Raw genomic sequence first — 19,793 nt, forward strand, 5'->3', positions numbered from 1 at the left:
AACCCTTTCTGATAGCTGAAGAGCCTTGTGGAAAACACAGGGAGTCCTCCTACCTGAAGTACTGCTTCAGTTATTCAGCAAACTACATATTTTCTGATATTTTCAAATAAGCCTACATTCACCTCCTAGTGCACTTTTAAACCTCTTGTTTTATTTCCTCTCTCTAATCATTTCTGTTCCCTTTCTGCATTGATCCTTCATTCAGTGTCATGCTTTAGAAATAACTGTATTAACTTCTAGGGGTTTTTCCCCTTTTACTGTTTTCTTATAAGTCTTTCTTCAAAAACTCTGGAACTTTTTGTCCCTAGTCTTGCTTGGATACCTAGAGCTTGAATCCTGCTTTGCTGACAGACAGCTGCCCTTTCTGTTTTGTTTTCTGACCGTTGTTAGAGCTGCTGATAGTTGGCTTGCTCCATTTCTGGGCTGATTTGATCTATATCACATAAACTGTTTCTATGTTTATCTCCCTTCTTATTCAAGCATTGAATGATAATGATCTCATATCATTTATATATAATAGTGGGTAAGGGACTTGTTCCCATTTCACAGATGAAGAAATTTAAGAACCAGGGAAGTTGTGGACAATTCAAGTCAGCGGTAGATTTGGCTTCCCAATTTGTGCCCTGTTTTTGTAGATTGATTGTGCTGATTCCAGGATGTACCTTGAGTAAGGTTGAAGATAAGGCCAGGGATAAGTTAAAGCAGTTAGGGACAGGGCGGGGGTGGGAAGCTTGAACTCTCTACTCTGTGATTGAACCATTATGAGTTCCTGGGCTTTGTAAGGCAACACCTTTTATCAGTATATAAGCCACTTTAAAATGTTTTAAAAAGAGCAAGTTTTCTCTTCCTCTTTCTCTCTTTTTTTTTTTTTTTTTTTTTTTGTTTTGTTCTGGTTTTTTACAGGTATCAGTCAGAGCCGGATCTCCCATTGGCTGTTGCAGCAGGGGTCGGACCTGAGTGAACAAAAGAAAAGGGCATTTTACAGATGGTACCAGCTTGAGAAGACAAATCCTGGTAAACAAATACAGCCTAAACATCTCCTGCTGTTTTATTTATGAAAAAGAAGCCCTTTGTCACTGTTTTTTATTGTCACTGATCATTCACTTCTTGGTGTACTGAAGAGGTATTCCCTCTGACCAGTTTACTTTTTTGGGAGGGTAGGAACAAACCTGCACTTTCCTTTGCAGCAAAAGATCCAGAGCTGACTCATCCCTAGCTGTCTGTCCAGCGCCTCGGTCACGGTTACTCGCCCTGTCCTCTCACCACTAGCCAACTCTGGGAATCGGAAGCTGTCAGTGAAGTTGTAGTCTGCTAGTACAAGATTCATGCTGAGGCTCTTCAGAATGAACAAATAGAAAACATTAATAATGCTGCACAATTATCAAGTTGCAACAAAAAATACACAGTTTGGTGGAGAGAAACTTTTGGGTAACTTCAGAGGGTTTTGGGTTGGATCTCAAGCTTATGGATGGGATGTTGATAGTTACAGTGATAAGTTGGAGATGTGTCTCTCAAATCCCACTTGCTTCTCCAAATCTCAAAATAGATCTTAAATATAAAAAGAGAAGTAAAGCTCCTCATTATCTTTAACTAACCAGCAATCTTCAAAATCACAGTTGAATTAATTTCCTTGCATTGTTCTTCTCCATAGATGTTGTTTGACCACAGTTCTTATTTTTCCCTTTAGCAGTTTTATTGTAAAGATAAAAATGTTTACATTTAATTTCCTTTAAACAATGACATGATTAAATTAACTGTGTAATTGTTTTAAGGAATTTAAGACTCAAGCTCTCTGATGTGAACTTGGCTTCAATATCCAGAATTCTATTAAGAAAAAGTCCAGTGAAAACAGATCCTCAAAACTCCTGCTTTGTATGTAAACTGAAAATCAAGAGGCTCCAGCTGTCAGTTGGCCTGAGAATACTTCAGCTTAAAGTTGGGTGGGTTCAAAGTGACGGCTGAGCCTGTCCTTTCTGTTAAGTGTCTAGAAGATTGTTCTAAAGAAAGAAAGTGCCAAGGGTTGTGAGGTGCTGGCAAGCAGCAGGGATCGCCAGGAAGCCTTGGTTTTGCAGTGGCTGGAATTGTGAGACCAAGGATCAGCAAAGTTACTGGATACAACCGTTCAGTATCAACTACTTGGAAAGTCTCAGGTTGTACCCTATGAAGTAACTCTCAGACATTGCCTTTTGATGGAAGTTATTGCCTCCAAAATAGTGGAGACAGCTTGAGGTTTTTTGGAAGGTGTATTTTGGAAAAAAAACCCAAGTCCTCTCCTAACGATGAAAACTGTTTTGTGGATCTTTCCTTTAGCCTTGAATCTTTTCTTGCCGACGTCATTTGGAGCTGTTTAAGAAATATGTTCTGTGCTGGGATAAGAGAAGCCTTGTCAAACTTAGCACTAAAATCTTTACTTCTTTCTCTTAACCTTCTTTCTTTCCCCATGTCCACAAGCTCACATCTTGTTTGTCCTTTCGCTCTTGAGAAGTGTCTAAGGGAGACTTGCAATGCTGAAGGTTACGGCTTAAATTGAAATGAATCGTTAACCTCTACTTCTCTGATGCGCTGTCTTGCTGAGGTCTTGTTCACTTTTCTGTATACACACATGGAAAAATCTCTTGAAGAGTGGCTGTCTGAGTGTAACCTTTTTTCAAGTAAGAGATCTTGTACAGCATTTTCAAGAAGTATAAAAGGCAAAATGGCTTCTCTGCCTATGTGAAGGGACTATTTGGATGCAGTTAAGTTCCCTTTAGAAGCAAATAACATTTGGTTTCTTTACCTCACTCTCTAAAGGGGGGGAAACCCTCAGTTTTCCTGTAGCTGTTGGAAGAGTCTACTTGAGGAAAAGGTAGTTATATTTATTTATTGTGGGATAATCCACTACTTTGAATTATTGCCACCTACTATATTGCAGGTCAGTGTGGCCAGCCAAGAGATAATTAACATGCATATATGCAAGTGTATACAGTATATTGAGGAAGGTACCAACCTTGTCCAAGGAATCCTGGATTTAAGTTATCGTTATAAAACCAATTTGGAGCCTAAGTTTTGGATACTACTTACAATATCCTGTGATTAGTAGACTTGACTAGCTGTTCTGCAGCCTTCTTTAGAGTCAGAAACAGAGGAAATCAGTAGAGCCCCTGCCATGTTCACAAAGAAGCAATGCCATCACTGCACTCTCTACAGAGTGTAAAAGATTGTCCTCTTTTGACAAAACTTAAAAGAGATTAAGTGACTGACATGTTTTTTTTCTATTTGCTCACTTCCTAGGAAATTATATTTTCCTTTCTATTCTCATATATCCCATCTTTTTCAATTCCAGCTGGTGGGAATAAAATCTCAATCCTCCTCCTTTGAGTAACAGAGTAAGGTGTCTCTGTGTATAAGCACCTGTGTGTTTGAGTTACCAACGGGCAAAGGGAGGTCTTTGGGAACTTTTAGTTCCCTCATTTTTTTAATTCCTTATTTTGGAAAACTGCATCTTCAGATTAAGTCCATTTTCTGACTGAATTTGTTTGTGTAGTAATGGAAAGAAAACTTTTGCTTAGAACTGAAACAGTTTTGAAGGACTAGTACACCAGATATAATCAATTTATGAACTGTAAAGGAAGAATAGTTGTTTCATGTGGAAAGGACTTGGCAGACCTGTAGTCTTTTCTTGACTCTGCCAGTTTTTCTGTACACCTTGTAGCAAATGATTTCACCTTTGCACCTCACCTTCCCAACTCCTGGATAAGGATGAGATGTTCCCTGTGTGTGACTTGCCTGCCTTGCATGTAAGGTCCTCACAGCAGGGACTGTCTTCTACTATGCTTATATAAGCAAAAGATGCCTTAAATACATCAAAAGATATTTTTATTTTTTCAAATATACAGTGGTGCTGTATAATGCTTTAAATCATCCACAAGCAGTCTTGCATCTGCTAACCGAAGAACTTTGTGTTGTGGAGGCTTAGGGCAGTTTTTAGACCCTGCTGTTGAGATGTTGCTAGATGTTGCTCCTACGCAGAAGAGGCTCAGCAATTCCATCACTTCTGTAATTTGCCAGCTTGCTTTGGCCTCTTGAATATGCTGTTTGTTGTTTGCTTGGTTTGGATTTCTTATTTGCATGGGTACTTTCTATATTTCTCCTATCTTTGGTGGCGGGTCTTTAGGCAACATCAAACTGGAACATTTCAAAAGAGACTTAAGTCTCATGGGTCAGAAAAAAGAACCCCACTTTTCCTACTGTACACAGTAATCTTGCTCAAAAATTTCTTGATCAACATTTTCCTGGTAGGAGTGATGTTGGAGTTAATAGCAATGCTGCAAATTCCAGTGTACTAGTGATTGTAAATTTTTCTGGAAACAGTTGCCAATTAGGGTGAAAGGCACTTTTTTGTTGAAAGGAAGAAGTCGGTGCTAAATGCTAGTGTTTGAAAGGTCTTTAATCCAATTAATAGGGATGCTTTTCATTTAGATCGGGCTTTTTTTTGGACAGGCACCACATCTCTAGTGTTTTGTAGAGGACTGAGAGCATTTTGGCAGTAGATAAATAGTATATGTTTCAGAAGCCAGTATATGAGTGCATAGAGTCCTGTAATGTACTGATTTTTTTTTTTTTTCAGAGCCCATGGGATTTAAAGAAATAAATATTTCTTTTTACATTGGTAGTTGTTAACCTGATTAGTTTGGCCAGCACTGGGTCTTGGGCAATATTGAAAGTCTGTTACGGAGTAACTTTAGCATGTCTTTTGCCTCTGTGTACTGCAAACTGAAGCTGGCACCTAGAAATGATGTGTTGAAGTTACAGATGGATACAGACTGCTTCCATTTAGGCTGGATATTTATTTCTGCCAGTCTTCTGTAATAGGAAGGCAGCTGTGGTCACCTTGGAGAAAACCATGTGCTCTTCCTCCTTGAACAAAAGGGGAAAAAAAAGGTAGTTACTATCAAGATGTAGCATCTCTTGTGTTATTCCTATAGCAGTTCTTGTTTACCTATAAAAGAAAAGCCTACCCCCCCCCCCCCCCAAAAAAAAAAATCAGGAGCTTGATATCTCTTGAGATTTGCACTGAAAATGTATTGTTGGTGATTTACTGTTTTACAGACCTGCAGAGAAAATAGTCCCTGGTCTGATCCTTTCCATCCAAGCGATGAGCTCTGTAGGGAACCTTTTGCTGTGCAGGCTGCTGATTCAAATCTAGCCTGGCTCAGTAGTAACTGAAAGGTGTTTATCGTGTGATCTCAGGTCAGTCTGGCTAAAAATATAGCATGACATCTGTTCTTATCAGTATAATATATGATAGGTACTTGCTGGAAAGGCTTGCTACTAAATGGTTTTTTGGAGCTGGGAGATGGCCTGAGGCTTGCTCCGGCCACTCTGCGCATCGCGCCTCTATGGCAGGGCCTCTCTGAGACATGTGATGTGGATCAGCAATTGCTTGTGATGCTTTTAAGAGCAGCTCTCTTTCTTCAGGATAGTGTCTGGGATGTGCTGAGAGGAGGCAGGCCTTTGCCAGGAGGAATTTTGAGTACAGAGATAGAGCTGCGTTCCAGTTGGAAAGCACTGCTCTTGCCTCCTCTGCCGAAAACCCACCTGCAGCATCCCCAAAGTCATACCCCGCATTTCAGAAAATGCTGGCTTGCACAAAGAAGATTCTGTATTGTTGCAAAAGGTACTCAGCACTGGCAGGTAGTGAGAGATGTCGCTTTTCATTTTTCTCTGCGAAAGGAGTTCTTCCCAGACGGTTCACCTCTATACCTCTTATAGATGTCTTGCTTTTTGATGCATATACTAAGATGAAAATCTCATACTGCATTTGCTCTGCTCATTCTGCTCAAGAGAGAAGTTTCGCTGCTTCTTAAAAGCTGTTTGAGGGGTTTGTAAAAAGAATCTGACCTAGTAACTAGGAAGTAACTTATTAAGTTGTAAAGAGGTGGAGCTGGGTGACAAGAATATTGTGATGAACTGTTGGAACAGCGAAATAAACAGGATCCCCAAGTGCTCACTTAATTGAGGGGGATGAAGAGAAGCTCCATAGTTACCTTATCATATGTGGCGACAGTGCATATGTTCACCAATTCAGCCACTCAGAGATCCAAGCACATTTTGGGCCTCTGTATGCATTCAGATGCTTCTGTCTTTATGTGTGTGCAAAACAGTGGTGGGTACTTGCTTGTAATCTCAGCATACTTCTCTCTTACCTGCTGCTGATACTGATGTTATACCCCAATGAAAAGAGAAATAGGTAAATTTATCTAGCAAGGCTACTAAAACAAAAAAAAAGCATCTTATATTCAGCAAGTGAACATATCAGTAGCAGGAGAAAATTTATGCTTTAAATGCAGATTTTTTTTTTTTCAACCTTTGTCTGAAAAATCTCAGACAAATTTAATGGAATTACTCTGCGTCTCTTACTTTGATGTTAGGCATCACTGATACTCCTATGCTCTCCCTGTGAAATTAAATCCTCAGGTGGGGAAAGTATATTGCTAAAACAGTGCAGGGAAAGCTAATTTCTTGTCCTGTTCTTCCCTGCCTCTCCTAAATATTTTTTCTAAAGTTTTTTAGTTTTTGAAGTGTACTTAAAGCCTAGCAACTTGATACTGACCCAGACCCCTAAACTGTGCAAGTACTAGAAAGAGTAGATAATGAACTTTGCTTGAAATGGCCTCCCAATGAATTGGCAATATAGGAAATATTTAATATGTCAGTAAAACTAAGTAACCTGTGTAGGCTCGTTAGCTGGGAATTAGTAAGAGTCACTGTTGTGCATGCAAGGCAGAGATTGTGGGCTTCATTTCCTGTAGACTTCTGGGTAAAATTTTTAAATTATTTTGGACTCCACTACCTAACATAGATGCAAGCCCCTGGCAGTAAGGAAAATACTCATTGTGCATTTCTGGAAAGGAACCTAGCCAAATGCATAAATAGCTAATTTCTTGCTTTTTAATTGTAGGGATTTGTTTATTGGTTAAACTCGAAGTTCCCTTAACCCTTTTACTCTGTTTTAAATTAAATAAGCAGTGTTGTTTCACTGACACAGTATGTTTTTATGATTAAATCCTAACCATTCTGAGCAAGTCTGTGTACCCAGAGGGATATGCTGTCTCAGCCCTGCTTTTACGTGTGCACAATCCTGTATTCCTCCTGTGAGCAGAGTTGTCTGCTTCTCTTGGATCTATCCCGGCTGGTTCAGTGCATGAATTCCAGTTGAGCTCGGTATGCATATGGGACATAGGTGGTGATTATCTTTTCATACAACTGGGGTTTTTTAGTTTTTTGCACACAAGAACAGATATTTTTTCCCTCGAGGGGAAGTCACTGAGTACAAAGCTGTCCTTCAGAACATACCCTGTTTTACCTGCTAATGTCCTATACCAGGTTCCCATCCTCACCAAAGGATATACAAAAGATCGATCTTCCAGTGTGTCTTGATTTATCTTGATTTATTAACTGAGAGGCTGTTGTGGAAAGAATCAGGGGTAAGTTTCAAAGGGCCTTTCCTGAAGGCATTGTGCCAAGTCCTGTCTCTTGCTTGATGCTTTCCAGCTCAGACTTCTTGAAAGGAGAAATATATCCATAGAAGGGGGACAGAAGAGGAAAAGTGTGATGTTAATCTGCTTTCAGTGACTTTTTCAGGCAACCTGGCACTCGGGAGCCTGTGTTTGCACAGGTCACAGGGTGTGTTCCTATCGGTGGAGCTATTTCAAGTGTTTACTCAGCTCTTCAGACACATGGAATTTGGTATAAATTTACATTTTGCTTCCTGAGACTGTTGTACAATTAAATAGAAACCTGCTATTTCCCATTTTGTGGTGGAAGAGGTAGTAACACAACCTAAATAAATCCCAGATGGGGCATAGCTCACCCTTTCTGTAAGACACTTTTCCTCTTGATGAAGACAGGACAGCTCTTCCTAAGTGGCGATCAGCTCAGTTATGTCTCCCTTAGATTTCTATGGTCACCTGATACCTCTGGCTTGGAGGTTGGGGATGGGAACTCTAGCTGGCTTTGTGTATCTTTAAGGTGTCTTTGTTTGATAATGCTTTACTTTTTTAGTTTGAATGGTTTCATCATCTGTCTTGTCTTTTTTTCATGAGCAGGAGTGAGGAAATGGGCATGATTTTTAATCCCCTAGGAAACACAGTATTTATTATTCTTAGGGGCTACGTTAAGCATGAGACCCGCTCCTATCCCAATAGAAGAGCCAGAATGGAGACAGACGCCTCCCCCAGTCACAGCTACCTCTGGGACCTTCAGACTACGGCGAGGCAGTCGGTTCACATGGAGAAAGGAGTGCCTGGCTGTTATGGAAAGGTATGTCACTTTGGGGTTTTGGAGATGGGCATTTTAAAGCCAATACAAGTATCCTTTTTCCTGCTTCGGTGAACACCAGCTTCATTTTCACGGACGTGTTTTAGCATCACGCAAGCCAATAACAGTGTAATCATTTGATTCCAGATGATAGCGTAGAAGGAGCTATTTTACCCCTTCTGTTGTTTAAAAGAAATGTTATACTGCTCTGGACAATATCTCATTTTTTGTAGCCCCTAAGACATCTTGTTTTCAGCTCAGTCCAAGTACCGGGGTTCAGCTCTTTCTTTGCTTTTGCAGAAAACTTTCCTAATCTGGGCTCTGTCTTGGTGGGGGTCTGCACACTCTTTACAGTCTACATTTCTCCTTTCCCAATTTACTGATTTGTCCTCATAATGTATCATGTTAGAGTTGATACTGGCATTTCGGCCGCACTATAATTGTTCAGGATGCAGAACTTTGCCTAACAAGCAGTAGATTCCCTGTCCAAAAAGGCTCTTACAACCCTTTTACATGAGCTGGGAACAGTACAGAGCGAAGTGGATCTTTCAAATACATATGCAGAGTGGCAGGTGATCATTAGAGCTCCCAGCTCTTCAGTCCTGCAGAGACGAAGCACTCTCTGAGCCTGGTCTCCTGGCTGCCTGTGTGCTTTGCCTTTCCCTCTGCTTACAGTAATGTCTCTTTTGTGGATAATATTGTATAATAGAAAAGGGCTAGTGAACTCAAATGTAGTTTAGGAATGAATGCTTGTTTCTGTTAAGGGCTAAATGGCTGGGAGGAGTTTTCTTCCCTCTAAGAGCATGAGGAACCTCCTTTCCATGAAAGCACCTGATGACTCTCTGTGTGTGCTACACTCCTCTCTGGTTTGCAACTCCATTGAGGCCTTGGCCAGCAGATTTTTAGGACACGCTTTTGCCCTTTCTGTAATGCTTCTCATTCCTCTTGCTTGCACAAGGGTCTTTGGAACTGAAAAGGAGCAGGAGAGTGTCTCTTTTTGCCTAAGCTAAGAACAAAATACTGAGCTCCCTCAGGGACCCAAGCCATTTACCACAGAAGATGGACATAATTTTGTGCAGCCACAGGACATCACTGGGTCTTTGCAGGGCTGAGACCAGTAACTTAGGTGTTTGTTTGTTTCCCTATTCTGTCCTGGCACTGCCCTGATGTTTTCAGCTTCAGCTGAATGTTTCCCCAAAAGAAATAACGTAAATGTTTGAAATCTGTTCTGCTTTGCCTAGACCCAACTAATGCAAAGTCCTGAGATCTGATAGTACAGGGGATTGTGTTTTTTTAATGTCCCCTTCCACACAGGCAGTACAATGTGCTATGTGGGATCTTTAGCACTTTAAAATGCTTGTATGACTGTCCTGATTGCAGTGTGTACCTTCAGGACAGTGCCATCTCCTTATTAACCCTCCGCCTGCGAAATATTTAGTTGGTGAGAAGCAGAATCAGAGCTCTTTGGGCATGGGTGTTTTCTTTCTTGGTTTCCATCTGGCCTAAAGTGTGATAACTGCTGTTATTTGCTGTTTGAATGATAGTGCCTTGGCCTTGTTTGTGCTAGGTGCTGTGGAAACACAGAGCAGAAAAGAAAGCTAAGCAAGCAAGCACTACCCTTTCCTCCTTCAGATCTCTCCTAAAGCCACTCTCTGCTGTGACACTCTCAAGAAGTCAGACAACCTGTAATTGTTTGGTATGTGTCTGTTAGAAAGGTGTGAGGTTTGTTTTTGTGTATGGAAAGAAGCAAGTTGGTGCTGACATTGGAAATCATCCAGTCGTGTACGCAGATACATATCTCTTGATCTAATTTTTCATTACCCTCTTTCTTCTTCTTTGTAATTCTTGGTTTTGTTCGCTGTGACTTGTGCTCTGCAAGGTCTTTGCTGCTGGGGTTTTCTTCTTATTCTGCTGGTTAATGGAGACTTATGCCACATTGCCTTAATCCTGGCTTCAATATTAATTTGCAAAGCTCTTGGTAGGTCCCCGCAAGCACTGAGTTTCACAGCCTTGTGTGTGGGTACTGGGAAGCATGGCTGAGGGGTTTTACTTGAAGCAAGAACACACTAAACTCCAGCCGTGGTAAAAGCTTTGTATGACGATAAAACTACACCATAAAGCAAGTTGGGAATATGGTTGTTTTAACTGTTACACTTAAAAAGCCTAGTTGAGCTGTAAGGATGAGCTGTTTTATGTGACAGGTTTTGAAAGAGTGGGAGAAAAACACTCTCTTGGGAGCCCTAGGAAGAAGCTAACTAATTTCACTTACAAGTCACCGGAGTCTTCCAGGCTTGTCTGTAATTTGACTGATAACAACAGCCGGGATGAAGGTAACCAAACTCCTGGCTGGCTGGCCCAAGCAGATCAGATTCACTTGATGCCACAGGGTCAGGAATAAGCATTTGGCCCACTAAAAATGCTGTTTGGCATTGCATGTGGTCTGGTGCCATTTATCTGATAATTTGCATTTTCCTCTGAAGGATAAAGTTTTGACTGTGAGTGGAGGCATCTTACTGAGTTTAATGGACTATTTTCCTTAATTAAATGCAAGTTGCATTGCATTGCATTTGTATGTCCTTCAGCATCCTGATGCGCTGTTGATGCACACAGGGATTTAGGCACCTAGTTTTGAGCTTCTTACTTGGGAACTTCAGTAAAGTGCTTGTTCATCTAGGCTTCTAGCTATTCAGCAATGAGAAGCAGAGATCCAGAGGACAATTCCATCCCATTAATGTAACTCATATGAGGGCTATATCTACCTTCCTCTCTGGCTACAAAAGAGGAGCCTTCTGCAATTAGACCTAACTTTGATGATTTAGTTAAATGCCTGAAGATAAGAGGGTTGAATCTAGACCTTAATGGAAACTCTTGTGTAGGTAATGCAAAACTACTTCTTCCTAGAAACTTCTGAAACATTGCTGTAAAGCTGTAGGAACGTTTTTTGGGTGAGGATCAAAGTCTTGGGCTGCTCTACCAGTTAATTGTGGTACGTGCTTTTGACTTGGGTTCAGTTGGTAAGAAATGCAGTCACTAAAAATCGATGTGTCAAACCAGCTGAGAGCACTTCAAGGAAAGAATCTGAATCTGGTTGTAAAAATTAGCAATATTTGCTCTAGGAGCAACTGAAAATGCACAGCACTAGTCAGGATTTGGCCTGTGAACTGAATGAGAAGGGTGAGGGTTGAAGGGCTAGCTTCTCTTTTTACAAAGATTTAAATCAACAAAAATTCCAGTGCAATTAATTAGTATATTGGTGCCAACCTGATATAATTAAGATGAGAGTTAGGACCAGCACATATACTTAAATGTCTAATGTACATAAGTGTCTCTATACAGGGTATGTGTATTAAAGAAACTAATTGGTTTATACTGGATTTGCAGAATGCTGCTTGCGGTTTCTGTAATTCAATTCTCCAGTCTTTACTGCTTTTTTGGAAATTCTCCCAGGGTAGTTTATTAGTCGCTAGGCTTAGATTTCGGACAATAGATTCAGGTCTCTTTCTCCCTCTCTCCTTTCTATTTTTTTTTAAATATCTCACCGAATATTTATGCTCTGAAGGTTAAGAGGAGCAATAGTTCCAGAAAGTAAAGTTCTATATTTAACTGCAGACTAGGTGTGGTTCAGACAACTGCAGTGCAAGCTCCCTCTTGCTGCTGTGCTAGTGATATCAACCTTGACCTGTTCTCTTCTTGAGCCTCCTGCTCATGAAATATGCTGAGTTTTGTGTGTGGTGATGTTGTCGTGTGGCTCACCCTCCTTTGGGAGCAGAGCTAAGACTACAGTAGTCCTTTCTGTGAAAACCTGAGGTTAAACTTGAAAGTCTGTTTCTGGTTCAGTTTCATGTTCTTCCTTATGTCTTGTCCCAAAGATAATTTTTTTTTTCTTTTCTCTGCTTTACTTCTTTTCAACCCCTCTCATGAGAACTACAAAATTGAAAATTCCCTTAGGGTTTTTTCTTTTTTAATGAAGCTGTGTTGTCTTGTCTATCTTTTTTTTTTTTTTTTTTATTATTTTAAAGTGATTTGTGCTTCTCCTCTAATCATATGTTGGAGTTGAGGTTTATCTTTTTTTTTCAGGCAAAAAAAAAAATCTAAGATTGGAAGCAGAATCAATGACTGAATACCCGTTTTAAGGCACTTCTGTTGAGTGCCATTAGAGACTGGGGGGGGAGGGAAGTGGAGTGTTGTTTTTTAAGTATATGCTTTATCCAAAGATTAAATTAAAATAACTGTAAATTCTGCTCTAAACAAAATGAATAATTCATCAGTTGAAAGTATTTCAGTTTGTCTAGGGAGTAGGGACTTTGCTTTCTGGTTGAGGGTTATTTGGTTTGATCTTTTGGGTCTGTTTTTTTTTTTATTTTAACACTTGTCTGTGCTCTTGAAGCATCCTTTGGTAAAGATGTATTTAGGGTAAATAAGACAAGATGATATAGATAACCTATTATTCCCATTTCATAGATGGCAAAACAGAGTCAGGTGTTTCACTTGGCTTTGTGATCCAAGGCAACTTTATTTATAAGAAAATGGGTTTCGATTTCTCAAGATACTGAGGGTATAGTTTCATGATATAGCTGAACTGAATTAACAGTTTGTCACCATCTCATCCTTAGGTGTTATCCTGTCTCATCGCCCTTCTCAATTCCTCCTCCTCAGTTTCCCTTCTCCTGCCACCCTGCATTGTGCCAGATATGTTTGTCTGATTGAAATACCAGCCAATTCAGCTCGGTTCGGAAAAAAGAAATCCTTTTTATTTTCCCCTGCATTTTATTGAATTGGTTCAGCTTGCCGTGCAAGGAGGGTGTGCCAGAACTGGCCCAGGGCAAATGACAGGAATGCCCAACTGAGAGCACAGGGAAGGGGAGGTTTAACAAAAAGATAGACAAATTTTCCGTGGTGTTTTTTGATCTGCTTGTTTTTGTTCTGATTTTGTTTGGTTTGAGTTGGATGAGTTCCTGGTTTGGTTAAAAGCATGATCACGCTGACAGTTGTGCTGGCATCATGGAAGAGGTGTCCTTTGTTTTTTGCCAAGGAGCAGGAATGTATTACTGTGGCATCACTGCCAAACTCTTCGTCTAATTTGACCAGGTTGTATTCTGTTCCCCCCTTAAAGCGCACCCAGGTTGGCGAGGAAAGCCATCTCCGTGCCAAAACCAGTCACTGTTGCATTTCCATCGGCTGTAGAAGATTTAGCATTGTCCACCCTCCTGAAAGAAGCACCTTCTACAGTGGTCCCAGCGAGCTGGTGCCAGGCTGGGCCACTGGAGCCCTGGGCATGGTTCTGGCCCTGAGCGATATCAGTCCTGACATGCGTTATTAGAAATTCTTCCGATTGTGAAAGCGCTATTACTGCAGCTCTCCTGAGCGCTGGGGCTTCCACGGCTTCCCTGGGGAAAATGAGAGCTCTATTAGCTCCTGAAATTCAGTTAGGAAATTTTCTTAGTTAATTTCATCCCATTACTCTTAGTTATGTCTTCTAGCAGAACCTTAATACCAGCCCCATAGGGGATCTAAGTTTCCTGTGCAAGGCTTAGGAGGAGATTTAAGTTTTGGATTCATTGTGTTTCTCCCTTTTCAAGCTGACAACAGAGCAGGAAGTAATGTCCTTCGGCCTCTTCCATTAGGCTTGTACATTGTTAGAAACAGAACATCAGTTTCTCATCAATATAACGATGTTCACTGGTTGGCTCAGGAATGCTGCTCGTCTTCCTCGGGTTTGTTTTGCAGCCTGCTGGGAGGTGAGGAGTGCTGAGAGTTACGCTCTGCTGTCCCTATGACCCTCAGATGTCATTGAACTTTTTGGTGGCTTGCCATTCTCAGCTGTAAAATATCTACTACCTGTTTGGGAGACTGAGCCAAACCAAAGAGAGGATGAGCAGGATGCTAAAAGCCTGTAACTCTTGGGTTACCAAGGAAGATTTGTGTTGGGCATTAGGAAAAACTTTCTAACTTTAGGATGGTTGAGCACTAAGCAAGTTATCTACAGAAATTATGGAACATTTCTCAGGAGCAAACTAGCTAAAATCTGTCAGGATGGTTCTGATATGCTTAATGCAGAGGGAAACATCAGGTGACTACATTATTTTCCAGCTTCTTCTGTCATAAGGTGTTTGTTAGCAACTTGCAGTGGGAGATTCATGAAGTCCTTTGAGATGTAGGAAAGAAGTGGGTTTTTTAGCATCTTTGTTTGCTGTTCATGCTTGTGAAATGCCTTGAGATCTGTGCGTGCAGGCACTTCACAAAGGCATTCAGTAAAGTTCACTTTACAGTTCAGACGCAGGCAAGATCTTTTTATTGTCTGAAAGTTCAAGTGGTTTGGTTCAGGGTCATTGCTGTATGTCTTCATAAAATGCAAGAGCAGCCATTTTATGCTTGCTACACAGTATCTTTCTTATTTTGCATTAGATCAAGCTATGTTCCCTCTTAGACATGCATAATATGCAAGCTTCCTATTCTAATCAGCTGTAAGCAAATCCCAGTTGTTTGGCAGATTCCATGCAGTAAAATATAATGCAAGGATGGCTGTCCAAAGTGCTCACCAGACTCTGGTCTCTTGAAGGATCCAGCACATAATGAGTTATTTTTCTTTTCAGGGAGCTCAGGTGCTTTTTGTGTCTTTGTGTTCTCTCTCTCTCTTTTTTTTAAATAATAAAAAAGAAGATCTGTGGGAGGGGCAACTCCTTGCAGCAGACTCCAGATAATTTTTTTTATCTGCCAAGGTCAAAATAACTGAAATCAACATTTGCAAAAGGAGCCTTGTCAATCTGACCTGCAACAGCACTGTCTGCTGCAGTAACCCCACATTTTAAGAATGGGAATTTTTCTCTAGTCCAGACACTCTTCTGCCTTTCTCCAGAACCCGTTGAGATACTTCAGTATCCTGTCTCCCTGCTCATGAAGGTGAAAAGCAGGATCTCATCCTGAGTTACAACATAGTCTTCTCAGGGCGTAAAAGCGATCGTCATACATATACGGGGTTGGAAATATCTATAGCTGCCCAGATGCTTTCACTGAAGATGTAAAAAGACGTAGTTGTTGCTCACTGTGCAGGCTAAGATAATTTTTGCTAGCCCCAGTAACACCAGTATGAGAGGATCTATAAGACCAAATTTACCTCTTAATTCACCTCTCATTTGCTTTTAAGAACACCTGCTGGTCCTTCAGGAGTGCCCCAACTCATGGACCCCATACTTGGGAGCATACCCCTGAATGCTTACAGGTGCAACATCCAGCTGCCCAGTTTGCCCTTGCAGTGATTTCACGTCACCATCCCCAGCGTGTAAAGCGATGCTGGGGCACTGCATAAGGAGAAAAGGTGTAGAGACAACCTCAATTCCACCTGCGTTCCTACTGGGGAAACAGGAGTGTCTGAAGAGGTCTGAAAAGCAGCTTGAACTACAGGCTGCTTAATATCTGCCTAGATCAGCCTCATTTAAGAGCAGCTGTTTTGTCCTTGGATGCCTTTTCCAGCTCCGTCTTTTGTCCCTGGCACAAGGGTTGACTTTGGGATGTGTGCTGGTACTGCACCAGCACCGTGGGCCTCCAGCCTGTGACTGGGCAATAACCCAGGTGGTGATGATGATGATGGTGGTGTTTGTCATGCTTTCTACCTGTCCTCTTCAGTCTGTAACTACTTCACACATGGCTAACAACCGTGTGGCTGTGGACAAAAGCTCTTATCTCCTATCCTGTATTTTTTGAAATCCTGCTATTGCAGCAGTGGGCATTCTTATTATTCATATAAATATGTAATTCCTTCTAAATCCTGCTAAGGTCTTCAGGGTACTTTTGGGAGATCTAATTATACCTGGTTTCATTTTATATGCTAAAATGTGTTTAAAAAGTTGGAGGTCCCTTTTGCCCGAGTGTCATGAGAAAGAATAAGAAAGAACATTGTGTTTACCTTCCCGTGATCATTCATTTTATATACTACTATCAATGTGCTGCTTATTTATCTCCTTTCTCAACTAAACAGTCATTCTCTTATCTCTTCTCAGATGACAAGACTTCCCTTGCCTCTAATAACATTCATTGTCACTCTTCTCTGGACCTTTTCTATTCCTACATTGAATTTTTAGTGACCCAGGGTAGGTGAGTAGGGACAGGAGCAGAACTGATTACCATATTGTGAATATTCCAGTTTATACAGGCAGCTGAATCTGATTCCTATTGTTCTCTGACCTCTAGCCTAACATCTGGCTTTTGCTGATCACTGTCATGTATTGGTTGAGAGTATGTTTTCTTTGAGTAGTCCACGATGATGTGCGTGTCTTTTTCCTGAACAGTTACAACTAATTTAGAACCAGTCATGTATGTGAGGAGTTTGAATTTGTTCTTTTCTGTGGGCATTACCCTGCTTTTTGAAAAGATATCAAATTAAGTTCAATTGTGGGAGTGTTTAGACCTTTTTTTAAATTCACAGCAATTATCTGCTTTATTTGTATCTAAAATAAATATTTCACTTTTCAGACCATTATTTAATGTAACTGTTAACACCAGTCATTTTAGGTCACAACTCCTCTGAGCCAGGGGCTTGTATTCTGTTCATACACAGAGCCTAGCGCAGTGGGCTCTCTGCAATCATGTTGAGACCTCTAGATGCTGCTTGCTGTAAGGACAGTGTAAAAGTCAAAGTCTAATGCTGGGGGTTATCTCTCTTCAAGCTTTTTTCTATGCCAGCACTCGATTTTCTGTAATCCTTCGTGGTATTCTCCTTCCTATTGACTGTTCTGTTTAAAGTATGCAGAATCGAATAGTAACAAAAAGCTCATATTAATTAGCTAGACTGTTATTTTTTTTACCTGTTAACATGATTTTGAGAGTCAGGGGAAAGTCATGGCATCCTTCTCAGAGAAACGGTGAACCGGACCCTGGCACATTCAGTCTACATTTTGTATAGCCGTTTCATAATGACTCTCACTGTAGGCTGTCTGGAACAGAATTTCTTGATCGTCTTACAACCCATGTGAAGGTGATGTGCTCTGGTGCAAGGGTATAACAGTTATACTCTGCTGTCTCTGTACTGAGGGAGCTTGAGACAGCGCTGGGGACTGGGAGTCTTTGGGAGCAGACTCCTGGGAAGTTTAGATGGCTCCCTGGGCAGTGACAAACGCAAGTGACCATAAAGGTGTGATCATTCCCCCTTTTGGCTCTTTTTCAGCCTGCTTAAAGTCCTGAGAAAAGACTAGACAGCCCTGACCTGCCAAGGAGGGTTGTTCCAGGTCCAAGTTCAGCTAAAAGGGATGGTCATCGCTCACAGTGAGATTTACCTGACCTGTATGTAATATTATCCATGGAATAAACCCACTTAAGTGAATTACAAAATTAACTTCTTGAGTGATCTGGAAAGCGTTTGGAAGGAATTAGTAATCAGGTTGGCACCTTGTCACCTCTCGCTTTGATGCAGCCAGCTGTCAGCACGGAGTATACGTGAGCACCATCCAGCTCAAAGCACTGTTGGATTTGCCCGTTTCTGGTTTCTAGAAGTACGCAGAGTGTTCCTGCTGACTCTCACTGCAGCTAATCTCTGAACAGAATCCAAACCTACCTCAGTGAAAGGAAACTCTCTGCCATCTAGTAACAGATGTGAGGTCTTTATACGAGTAATAAACAGAGTAATTACAAGGAGAAGTGAGGGAGGAAAATTCCTAAGTAAAACTCTTAAGTATGTTGCATCATGTATTTATGGGCTCTTGGTCAGACTGTGGAGTGCTTTAAACAGACTAAAAAGAATGCTTTATCAGAGAACCATATGGTCTTTAACCACAAAAGTCACTACCACATCCTAGATTCTTTTTTATCTTTTTTTTTTTGGTAGTCCAGGATAGCACAATTGACCTTTTTTTGTCTGATTTTTCTTTGGAACGTGCATAAGTTTTTTAATTCGTTTTGAATACTGTGCTGTTTGTTAGAAACTGTGTCAACAGAATAGAAGATGTGGACCTCTTCCAAAGAGCTTTTTTAATATGATTTCCTTATAAAGAAGAATGAGAAAATAGGGCACGTAAGTACAAAACATATAGAAAAAGTCATCTGATTTGTTGCTCATTATGTACGTAGGCTGGCGCTCTTTCAGTCTAAATGCCCCTTGATTTTCTCTTAATCACAGGAGCGTTGGACTGGGACTTCAGGTTTCATGTCCAGCTTCTCTTGTTTCAGTCAACCTTTAATATATCCTTTTCAGAAACTGATTAAATTCTGTCTTAGAAGCAGGTACAGCCAAGGGTACAAAGCCCATTGGGAGATGGGTACCCAGCAGGCTCTTACTGTTTCAACAGTTAATATCTAAATTCTTGAGATTGTTTGTGACCCATCCTTCTTGGATCAATATTATCATTTAACTAAAATAAATCCTTACCTCCTGTTCTTGTCTCTCATGTTCGTCGCCTTCGTGTATTTATGGTAAACCATAACCTCATCTCCGCTTTGAGGCTTGCTCAGGTAAAACATGTTTATGTCTTGCAAGATAGGCTTTCCATTCCTCTGTCATCCTATGATTGCTCTTGGAGATGTTCAGGTTTAAATTGATTTTTTTTGAATGTGGGAGACCAGGATTGTACGTAGTCCAGGTGAGGTCTCGTGTAGGGATTTTAATGCTTTTCTTTCTGGATTGGAAACACCCAGCATCCTCGGCTGTATCAGGCTTTGCCTTTTTGGTGGTTTTGTTGCACTGTGTCCTTTGGTCATAGTGACTTAACAGAAAACAGTCTGTCCAGCTGGTGATCTTTTTGTGTATATGAGAAGTTATTGTTCCTGAAGTATATGACCTTGCATACTGCACTGTTAAATTTTCCTTTAGTTCTTGCCCTTAGGATTTTCTATTACATTTTATGGTACTCCAATTCACTGTATTGACATGACTTCTGACTTTGTCATTAGCAGATTTTGTTACCATGTTCAGACTTTGTCTCAAGATCATTAAGTGTTTTAGTTCTTAAGATACTCCAAAGATGATACTTGAAGATATCACTGATAGCAGTCTTCCAAGCCATTATTTTAAATTTTCAACGCAGTCTTAGTTATATGTTTCCTTTCTACCCTATTGCATAATTATACTAATCTTTGTCTTTTCCAAAATTATGAATAGTTCCCCATTTGTAACTGTATCAAATGCCTTACTGAAGTCCAAAAATCATAGAATCATAGAATGGTTTGGGTGGGAAGGGACCTTAAAGATCATCTAGTTCCAACCCCCCTGCCCCGGGCAGGGACACCTTCCACTAGCCCAGGTTGCCCAAAGCCCCGTCCAACCTGGCCTTGAACCCTTCCAGGGAGGGGGCAGCCACAGCTGCTCTGGGCAACCTGTGCCAGGGCCTCACCACCCTCACAAGGAATTTCTTCCTTACACCTAATCTAAATCTCCCCTCTTTCAGTTTAAAACCGTTCCCCCTTGTCCTATCCCTCCCCCCTGATCAAGATCCCTCCCCCCTTTCCTGTAGCCCCTTTCAGTCCTGGGAGGCCGCTCTAAGGTCTCCCCGGAGCCTTCTCTTCTCCAG

The 19,793-nt window shown here is 41.0% G+C and overlaps 1 protein-coding gene across 11 annotated transcripts in view; it reads left to right on the forward strand.

The window, feature by feature from the left end:
- HMBOX1 (homeobox containing 1) overlaps positions 1–19,793 on the forward strand; it is a 124,851-nt gene that overhangs the window by 70,373 nt on the left and 34,685 nt on the right. For all 11 annotated transcript variants that reach the window (XM_074861307.1, XM_074861309.1, XM_074861302.1 and 8 more), the window contains 2 exons: positions 904–1,014; positions 8,148–8,301. In XM_074861307.1, the coding sequence (XP_074717408.1) occupies positions 904–1,014; positions 8,148–8,301 (265 nt within the window). The remainder of the gene's footprint in view (positions 1–903; positions 1,015–8,147; positions 8,302–19,793) is intronic.

Source organism: Strix uralensis, chromosome 3 (assembly GCF_047716275.1).
Source record: "Strix uralensis isolate ZFMK-TIS-50842 chromosome 3, bStrUra1, whole genome shotgun sequence".
NCBI lineage: Eukaryota > Metazoa > Chordata > Aves > Strigiformes > Strigidae > Strix > Strix uralensis.